Genomic DNA, 10,123 nt, shown 5'->3' with positions numbered 1-10,123 from the left:
TGCAGCGATGCAGATCCAGCCACAGCCAGGATTTGGTTTCATTCCCCCATGGAGGCACTCTGGTGCTACATGTGCTTTCTTGTGCTGCCACTTAGCTTGGGGACATCTATCCTGCAAGAGGGACAGGCTCTCATCTGCCTCCTGCTCCCATTCCTACCCTGACCCTGCCCTCTCCCTTTCCCAGATCCAGCAGTTTATCTATGACCTCCAGGACTTCACAGAGGACATGAAGGAGCGCAGCCGACCTCTGTGAGAACCTGCCATGCCAGTGGGGGAGCAGCAGGGCAGGCAGGGAAACAAGAGATGAGAGAACGCTTCAGATATTGCAGACTGAAGCAAATAGCAAATATTTTAAGGCATCTTTTCATTTCCTGCTGATCTTCCCTGCTCTTCTGTGAGCCCAAATACTCAGAAGCAGAAGAGAGAGAATGGCAGGAGGGACTGAGCCCTGCAGGCTCCCAGAGGTCTCACAGAGACACTGACGGTGCCACCAAGAGCTGCTGCCTGCTCTGGAAAAGTCAGCTCCTGCCCCATGCCAGAGTGCAGAGGATGCTGTGCCTTTGTGCCCTTGCATCTCATCTCAGCTGCGACATTTCCAAAGGGATGGGATCATCCACAGCCGCCCTGAGAGCTGACTCAGCTTTCCCCTCCCGGGCCACCCTGTCACCCACATGGGTGCCTCTCAGTGGTGGCAGGAGCTCATGGGACAGGAGCAGCTCTGCCCCTGCCTGTGAGGGACAGCTGGGGACACGGCTGCCCCCAGGGGCCGGGGGAGGACACTGAGGGACCAAAAGTGAAATGTGGGTCAGAGCCAGAAGTGGAAGGGTTGGAGGTGTTGCTGCAGCAGCAGGAGCTGCTCTGGGCATTCTAGGGAACGCCAAAGCCCAGCCTGGCTGTTTAGGATCAGGTTTCTGCTTCTCTTTGCTCACCCTGGGCCATCTCCTCAAAAGGTCCCAGGTAGGGAGAACGCCTACAGAGCTTCCAACAGACATTTATTGGTTTGGGTTGAGATCAATGCACATGAACCAGTGCCACTCCTGTGGGCTGGGCACTTTCCCAGCTCTTCCAGCAGTTCTATGTGCCCAGGGGAGCAGCCTGAGCCTTCTCCAGGAGCAGCCTCAGGGACTCAGGTGGGACACACAGACCCTGCCTGTCCTCCTGCCTGCACCAGCACTGCTTCCAGCCCAGGCTGGCTCCACAGGGGCAAGTCTGGAATCCAGGGCTCTTCCTGGACTCTGGCTCCCTCTCAGCCCCACCAAACTCACTGTCTGGGTCACTCACTGTCCCAGTAAGGCCCTGGGAATGCAGGACAGAGAGGAGCCTTTGGGGAGTGTGGATCAAAGCAAATCCCTGTGGGCCAAGCAAAGCGGCCCTGGAGAGTCTCTGGAGGAGCAGAGAGGGACTGGCCCAGGATGGGATCGGCTCCAGGACAGGATCAGTTCCAGGATGGAACCACCCCAGGGACACTCCAAGGGTGGAGCAGGATGTTCTTCAAACAGCAGCTCCAGGTGGTTTTTATCCCTCAGCCCAGGTGTGGGATGCTCTCTCCTGTGCCATGGGCTCCCTGCTGCTCTCACAGCTTCCAGGCCAAGGTGGAGCGTGGTGTCTGTGCTGCCACGGAGGACGTGGGGCCATCAGGACCTGTGCCAGCACCCAGACCTGCCCATCCAGCCTGGGGGCCCTGGGTGCTGCTGCTGCAGGGGAACTGTGGACAGTGACGGACATTGGATCTCTCAGAGGAGAGCAGGACTCTGGCTGCACACCTGGGGAGCAAAGGCAGGAGGTGAGAAACCAGGAATTGAAGCCACAGATCCCCATGTGCCCCCTTCTCCAGGGGCCACGGAGACAACCCTGCTTTCCAGAGCTCCCACTGCCCTGAGATGAACTCCTGCCTCTGGCCACAGGGAAACCTCCACTGGCATGAGATGAATCCTCCCCCAGAGGCTACAACCCCCTGGACCCCTGGCACTAGCACCTTCCCCTCACACAGAGCTTGTCCCACACGGGGTCAGTGGGGTGCTGCAGCTCTGTGCTCATCACCCAGGGGGTGAAGCCCACCCCAAGCTGCTTAGCCTTGCTGGCCTTGTCCACACCTCCAAACACCGGATTTGGCAGCAGGTGCTGTGGAGCAGAGCCATCCACAGGGCAGGGAGGCAGCTAGAGCCAGCCACAGCTGTTCCAATGGGGATCCCAGCCCCACCTCTCCCAGGTCCGTCCCTTCAGCCTCCTTCTGGGGTGAGCTGGGGAGCCCACACCAGGCTGCATAGGCAGGCAGCACCTCGATGGGTCTGAATTCCCCTGGAATTCAGGATGAGGTATGTCCTGACCCACTGGCACAGTTGCCTGGTTAGCTCAGCAGCCACAGGATTGCCCTGTGCCACTGACAGTGCACTGGGCAATCCCTGTTCCCAAAATCTTGGCTCAGCCCTGTAGGGTTCTCCAGGGAGAACCAAACAGCTCCAAGGAAGGGCCAGCACCAAGGAAGCCCCTCCTGCCCGTCCCAGACTGTCATGATGTGCCCCTACCATGGCCATGTCCTGTGCCACGGGCTGAAAATGCCCTACATGATGGAGCAGGTGAAGCCACAGCACTCCTTGAGCAGGGTCAGGCCTGTCTTGCTCATGTAGGGAGCTGAGGTTTGCTGTCCTCTTGATGTCATCTTCTTCTCTCGGGCAGGAGCTGCAGGAAGAGGAATCTGGGTCTGCCTGGGGACAGGGCACAGCCCAGGGCTGGTGCTCAGAGTTCCCCTGGGACTGCTGCTGACCCCTCAGAGCCACAGCTCTGCATAGCCACACCAGCAGCACACTGCCCTGGGTGCTCTGAGGTGTCCCCAGGGCTGGGAATGCCTCCCTGGGGAAGTGAAGGAGCACAGAGAAGGGGCTGGCTGTCATCCAAGGATGTGGTGTCCTTCCTGCATCCACCTGAGGTGTGAGCCAGTGTTAAAGGGCCAGATGAAATCTGGCAGCTCCAAGAGAGCCCCTCCCCAGCCCCATTCTGATAGGACATGGTGGGAAATGCCAGGAGGAAAATGGATTCCAAACATGTGTTCCAATTCCAGGTGCTCCCACAATGTAATCCCCCCGTTCCATTTCCCCACCCTCCTCCAGGTAAGCCAGTCCCAGTCAGTAAAATCTTGGAGGCAGAGTGCTTGGCCACAAATGCCCAGTAGGTTCAGTGCAAGGAATAAACCCTGTCAGCACCCACTTGCTCTCTGGAGGTAGCTTTTGGAGAGCTTGCTCTGCAGGAACTCGGCCATTTCCTTGTCTTCTTCCCTTTCCCTGTGACAAAGAGCTTGGTTACTGCTTGGGAAAGGAGCAGCAAGGCCCCCAGGAGCTCTGGGAAGGCAGGACACAGCTCAGGGGATGGATTGCATTGTCCCCAGCACAAGCAACAGCTGACACCAGCTACCTGAGCCTCTCGAACTCCACATCATCCACCAGGAAATCCCTCGTTTCCACCAGCTTGTGGATCTGCTGCACCAGCTCCTCTTCCCTCTGCTTCTCCTCGTTGGATTTCTGGTTCTCTGCAGCACAGGGAGCACAGTTCACACCCACAGGGAGAACATTTCACACTCCCACAGGGGCCATCCCCTACCAAGGCCAGGCCTGCTCCGTTCTGCTCAACTCTGAGTGTGGGAGCAAAGCCAACCAAAGGAAGCAGAGCAGGAATCTCGACCCAACCCCGCTGGCTGGAGGTGACAGCTCTGCTGCCCTCACATTTCAAGGTTTAGCTTCTCCCCAAACTTTGCCAGGGCTGAGCTCTGCCAGGTGCCACCATAAGCTGTGCAGAGCACAGAAAGGACCCCTCAAGGTGCCCTCTCTGGTGGGAGGTGGCCACGGGGCCCTGCCCTGCTCTGCAGCAAGCTCAGATGTGTCAGCTCAGGTGTTGTCCCACAGCCAGGATGTGTCTGACCCCATTTCCCAACCCATGGAGCCCCAGCTTGGCCCTGGGCTGGGTAAGAGCCCAGAGACCTTGGAGCCAGGTCCTCCCTGTGCCTGAGGATCCGGGGATTCAGGTGTCCAGGGAATTGCCAATGTCAATTACCCTGGGAACACCTCCCACCATTCATTCCACACATGGAGACACGGAAAGCCTCACAATCCACTGGGTTCTATTTAGCAGCCTTATTTCCTCACTGGTCCTGGCAATCCCACCCTCTCCAAACCCCTTCCCACCCCAGCCACAAATGTCTGCCAGGCTCTTCTGGAATCCCTCAGCCTTGGTTGTCACTGAGCCCCTGACTGGCCTACCCTGGGCAGGAGCCACCCGTGCCACAGCTCTTTGGGCAGTGAGTGAAGACCTGCAGGACTCTCCCCAATTCCTGTCCTGTGTAAGCCAGTATGGAATGGGATACAGTGGGATACGTGGAGCCAGCAGCCAGGGGGATAAGGAGTGGGAAGCTTCAATGGAGAGCCACCTGAGCTGGGAAGTCTGGCTGTTTGTGCTGTGTAATGCCAAGTCTGAATTCTCTAGCCAGCTCCAAAACCAGCCAGATGGATCAAGCACGAGCCTTTGTTCAGCTAAATAAAAATACAGCAAAATTCACAGGATGGAGCCAGCTGGGTCTCAGCAGGTCCTAAACCAAGGATTGATTTATAGCTGGAAGGATTGATCCAGGTGCTGCCAGCTAGGAGGAACCCCTCAGACACATCCTGTTGTAAACCATTCCCAGCAAACAAAGGGTTTTCCTGTGGTCTGGTGCAGGGAATGAAGTCCCTGGCACAGGGACCTGCTCTGGCCTGGGGACCGGGCTATCCCAGCCCCTGAATTAGTGCAGGGACACATGGGCCCTGTCTCTGAGCAGCCCCCACCTGTCAGAGTCCCACTGGACAAACTCTGCTCCTTCCCCCCACAGCTGATGTCAGAGCCCATCATGCCCGTGGTGATGATGATCTGAATCATTAAAGGCACCTTGGCTGGGGACATTTTGAGCCCCAGCCCTGGCTGGGCTCTGAGTAAGCACTGACGTGTTCCTGTCCTTATCCAGACCCAAGGCTGCTGTGGCTGTCTCACAAGAACAGGGATGTGCGGGATTTTTCCAGCACGGTCTGGTCTGAGTCAACTTATAAAGAAGAGAAAAAGAGCAGAATTTCTGCTCTCAGCTGAGTCTGTGAGTGCTGAAAAGGCAAGAAATGAAAGCCCAAAGCAGATGAAGGAAAGCCAGGCCTATTTCTTCAGTAGCAGAAAAGACCAATTTATCTCTGCTCTGAGCCATGGTTTAGGGAAAATCTTGGTTTATGGACTGAAAGGGGTTGGAATTTAAAACCCCCTCGAGATTTAGGTTTGTTTTGCAAGGAGCTCCTGTTTTTATGGCAGGATGTTCTTGGCTGAGCTTCCATCTGGATGCTGAGCCAGGTCTATTGAAGTGAGCAGCACCTGAACATTAAGCAGCACCTGGGCTCTGCCTCCGTGCTGCAGGTTGCCCAGCACAGCCTGGTGGCACATGGTGGCACGGTGGCACCTGCCAGGGCCACGCTGGGCTCTGGGATAGCCCCGGGCACAGCAGTGAGGAGGAGCCTGGGGACACATCTGTGCACAGCTGGGCCCTGTCTGCCCCTCTCCTCACCCCACCTTGGCTGGGCTGGGGAGCACAGCAGCCTCGTGGAGCTCACCCTGAGCCTCACCTGGCAGGGCCAGGAGTCTCTGGAGCTCTGTTTTCAGCCGGCTGATTTCCTTACAAAGCTGGATGTCATCCATCCTGCGGAGACACAAACACAGCCTCTGAGGGGGAAAACTGGGGGAGAAAAGGTTCAAAACCCCCAGAGCAACACCCAGCCAATGCCTGTGGTGGGGATCCCATATTTCCCTGCATTCCCATGGGAAATGCCAGCTCACTGCATCCCAGAGTTCTGTTGGGGTGCTGGTTGTTGGCTGAGGAAAATTTCATTACCTGAATTATAACAAAGCCTCATCAAAATCTGGCCCATCCACCAGACAAGAGCTGCTGTGCTTCTCCCGGCCCCAGAAAATAATCCCCAAAGAGCAAAAAAAGAAGTGGAATTTGCTGCCATAGAAAGGATCTTTTCTATCCCACCTTCCTGCAAAATTAAATAAAAGAAACATAGGAACGTGAAATATAACAGAGAGGGTGTCCAGAGCACCACGGGGTGGGCACAGGGACAACAGAGATTGCTGGGGTCACACTGATTAAAATGAAAATGAACAGTCAGATGAGAGCTGAATGATAATTGCATTTAAATGAAATTAATTCTGGAAAATTTGATAAGGAGAATATAAAATAATAAATTTTATTTTCAATTAAAATTAGGAGGGGTTACAGGGACAAGCACGCAGGAGGCTCCTGCTGGGGCTGGGATTGTTTCTACCCCTGCTGGTGACACCTATGGCAGCATCAGCCAGAGCCAGGTGTCCCTGGCTGGTCCCAGGGAGCACTGAGGGACCAGGGTGGAGCTGAACCTCCCACAGGAATTACAGACCTTGCCTTTTGCTCTATAAAGGAGGAGTGTTTGGTGCCTCATTGTTTTCCAGAGCACAGACACCTCAGAAATGCTGGAATGTTTCAGTCTGACATTTCCAGCTAGGAGCAAGCACTGGTTTTTATCGAGGTCACTGCTCTGTTCAGCTGCACATCCTGGGAGTTTTCCATCTCCCTGGGCCCTGCAGTCCAGCCACCCTGAACATCACCTTTTCCCCACACTGGGGAATCAAAAAAGGCCTTGTAGCCCCAGCCTCCCACCTCTCTGAGCCTCTGCAGAGCCCAGCTCTGGGATCCCCCTTCTTCAGCCAGCAGTGCCCCAGGAAGCTCCTCAGCCTTCCCAGCCTCCCTCCTGGGCCCTGCAGAGCCAAGGTCGATGGACCACAGCACCCAAAACCTCCCAGCCAGGCAATTCTGGCGTGTCCCAGAACCCACGGGATCGTTTTTGCAGCCAAGCCTGTCATGAGGTCTCTGCAGGAGATTTGCCTTTGGTTTCCAAGGGAGAAACCAAACAAAGCGTTAAGGAAACACCAGAGCTGGGAGCTTTGACAGCACCTGAGAGGATCAGGTACTGTTGCCATGGAAAGCCTTGAAGAGATACACTTTTGATGATTTCCAAAAATCCTTTTCAATGAGCTCAGGGGGAACTGTGCCCAGAGAGGCTCCAAATCCTGCAAGGCAGCTCCCAGCCCCACTCCCACCGGGTTTACCCAGGGATTTCCAGGTTGTGGGTCCCTCAGTGCAGGGACCAGTGGGGACCCAGTCACATCCAAAAGGCAGCACAGGAAGTGATTCAGCCCAGGAAATGTCACCTTCGACAAAATCCCAGTTTGTGCTGGGCTGGCAGGGTGGGATCTGAGGGTTGGGCTAACTACAGCCCTTTAGTGATATCAAAAAACTTCATCAACCCAAACTATGGATATTAGTCATGCCTTTTCCTCCAAAGATATAAAATGTCCTGCTAGACCCATGGAAAATGTCCTGTGTCCCCCTGAGTGGTGGGCACCACTGCAACACAGGGGTTTAGATCTGAAAAACCTGGAGAATTTTATTCCAGAACTTCTCTGGTTATTGAAATGAAGCAAGGTGGGAAGTAACCTCAGCCCTGCTCGTCCCTGGGACTGAGCTGTGCTTGGCTGGGCAGGAGGAGACCTGGGGTGTCCCTGGGAGGGAGCAGCACAGGAGGGGACAGGGACTCACATGTAGCGCAGCTCTGACTCCCTGCGCACCAGAATCTCCCGGATCCGCTCGATCCTGAAGAGCTCTCCCTCGATCTCATCCATGGTGGTGGTGGAGTCGGCCATGGACACGATCTCGTCCTCTGGAAAAGTAATGGGAGCTGCCTGAGACAGCAGGAGCCCAGCAGGGACCTCAGGGCAGCCTTGGGAACAGCAGCACTTGCCCTGCTCCCAGGGCTGTGCCAGGCTCTGTGCTGGGACAAAGCCCCACGTTCCCAGGGCTCTCCCCCTCTCTGAGCAGCAGGAGGCCAAGGGAGCTGGGAACTGCGGGAGGGAGGGATGGGAATGTCTTTTTCCAGAGCTGTGGAAGCCTCCAGCATGTCCAGCACAGAGACCTGAACCTGCCCAGCCCTCTTGGGCTGCACAACCAGGAGCAAACCCAGGGCACACAAAGCTCGGAGCTGAGGAGTCAGAGGGCTGAAATTCCTTCTGCTGCTCCCCCTCTACCACACGCTGGATCAACACCCCCCCATCCCTCCCAGCCCACTGGAGTGGAGCCCCCCTGTTCAGCTCCCTCACCCTCTGCACTGCTGGGGATCACATCCAGCCCCCACCTGGGGAAACTGAGGCAGAGAAAGGGGGGTCACCTGCTCAGGGTGAGAGGCAGGAGCTTCACCGAGAAATGTGGGATAAGGGGGCTGTAATTGATGTTTTAGAGGGATGGATAGGATGAAAGCCCATCCACCTCCATCTGTGGCTCTGACCAGCAGCTCTGACTCCCCCTCTGTGACTCACACACAAATCCCACGCGTTTGCTCCAGACTGTCCCACGGGTTTCCTCGTGGATGCTGTGTGGATCCCACAAAGACTCCCAGCCAGCTTTATGGGAAGAGCTGAGGATTTGCTCCAGGCAGCTCCCAGCCTGGTCTGGCTCTCAGACACGACACTCAGCCTGTCACCAGTGCCAACACCTTCCTCACATCCCAGCTAATCCGACATTCCTGGGATGTGCTGGGGACAGGAGCTGCAGCAGAGCCAGGCTGTGGGAGAACATTGCCAAACCCTTCCAAATATTCCTTCAGGAGCTAAGTCTGCTTCCTTTGAACCTTCACGGGGCACACCTCCCCTCTGAGGTTTTGCCTTCCTGCAGCCCTGGGACTTTCCCAGTGCAGGGAAAGCATGGCCATGGAGCTGCTCCAGGAGTGGGATGCCAGGCAGGGATGTTAGGAGATGTCAGGGTGTGTGGTGTCGGCATTTCAAGCAGGAGCCAGGCCAGTGCTGAGGGTTACAGGGCAGGAAGAGATAAACTCTAAGGCACAAGACCAAACACTCTGCACTCTCTGTCCTCTCCTCATCACATAACACTGCTCAGGAAATCATTCCTGGAGTGGGACATGTTTCCAAGACTTCCAGCAGGAAAGGTTTATTATGGAAATCTGATGGTTTGGATTCATGTGAGTGGTTTGGAGAAGAGTTTCCCACTGTTTCTGGCTTGGAAACTCATGAGGACTTCTTGCAGGTTCTCTCTCTGCCCCCAGGCTGGAAGACCATGCTCAGCTGATGCCAGGGCGACTCCTCCCTCATTCCCTGTTCAGAGCTCAGGATGCTCCCAGCAGCCAGTGCTTGCTCAGGACAGACAAACCCCTGGGCTGGGCAGGGTGTGAGGCTGGATGAGCCCTCCAGCAGCTCCTGCCCAAGCTCTGCACAACCACCTCCCTTTGCCTCGATTCCTGACCAGGTTGCCAAGGGACCGGCCTGTGGCTGCTACAGCATCACGATGTGGTTGCTAAGGGACCAGAGTGCAGTTGCTAGGGGACCAGGATGCCGAGGTCCCTCATCCCAAGCGCTCTGGGGCTCTGCTACCTCAAAGCTCCTCTGGCCTGGGATATTTTGCTGCAGCTGCACCCTGTTGAGCATCTGGGGATGGCCCAGACAGATGCTGGCAGATGTGCAGGTACCAGCACAGCTGGAGGGGCAGGTGGCACAGCTGGGATGTGCCTGTGGGCAGCCACTCCTTGGGGCTGTAGCTCAGCTCAGCCCCAGAGCTGTCATCAAAAGCTGCAGTGCTGTGTCCCCTCTGTGCCAGGGCTGGTGGCTGTCCCCGTGTGCCAATAAACACAGAGAGATCAGCCCGGAGCTTCCTGCTGCCTCCACCCCCAGGGACACACCGAGCAGCCCCGGGAGCACAGGGGTGGTGCTGGTGGGGGACGGTCACTCCCGGCCTGCCCGGCTGGGGAATAACCCAAAATGCTTCTGCTCTCTGCTGGGGCAATCACTGGCTGAGCTTCTCACAGGTATTCCCTGGGGGTGCCAGGGCTTGGAACAGCTGGCAGCATCCCTTTTCCTCCCTCTCATCCCAGAATGTCATTGGCACAAGCATTCCAGGTGGGAGAGGTGAATCCTCCCCTGTGTAGGCAAAGGGAGGAGGTGGCAGGACTGGAAGAGAAGGGAGTAACAGGGCTGGGAGGGGAGGGGGTGACAGGGCTGGGAGGGGAGGGGGTGGCAGGGC

General features: G+C 56.5%; 2 protein-coding genes across 2 annotated transcripts in view; one reads left to right on the top strand and one right to left on the bottom strand.

Annotated features, from left to right (window-relative positions):
- CCDC42 (coiled-coil domain containing 42) overlaps positions 1-253 on the top strand; it is a 3,790-nt gene extending 3,537 nt beyond the window's left edge. The window contains exon 7 of the mRNA XM_033518810.1: positions 185-253. Coding sequence (XP_033374701.1) covers positions 185-253 — 69 coding nt within the window. The remainder of the gene's footprint in view (positions 1-184) is intronic.
- Positions 254-975: 722 nt separating this feature from the next.
- The window catches only part of LOC107212264 (bMERB domain-containing protein 1-like), a 12,339-nt gene continuing 3,191 nt past the window's right edge, over positions 976-10,123 (bottom strand). The window contains exons 2-7 of the mRNA XM_015645311.3: positions 7,637-7,757; positions 5,625-5,698; positions 3,409-3,523; positions 3,205-3,278; positions 2,526-2,679; positions 976-1,763 (exon numbers count right to left, since the gene is read on the bottom strand). Of these exons, the coding sequence (XP_015500797.1) occupies positions 2,561-2,679; positions 3,205-3,278; positions 3,409-3,523; positions 5,625-5,698; positions 7,637-7,757 (503 nt within the window). The 3' untranslated portion in view covers positions 976-1,763; positions 2,526-2,560. The remainder of the gene's footprint in view (positions 1,764-2,525; positions 2,680-3,204; positions 3,279-3,408; positions 3,524-5,624; positions 5,699-7,636; positions 7,758-10,123) is intronic.

Source organism: Parus major, chromosome 18 (genome assembly GCF_001522545.3).
Source record: "Parus major isolate Abel chromosome 18, Parus_major1.1, whole genome shotgun sequence".
Classification (NCBI taxonomy): domain Eukaryota; kingdom Metazoa; phylum Chordata; class Aves; order Passeriformes; family Paridae; genus Parus; species Parus major.
Note: the sequence above shows the minus strand (reverse complement) of the source record. Positions and strands in the feature narration are given on the sequence as shown.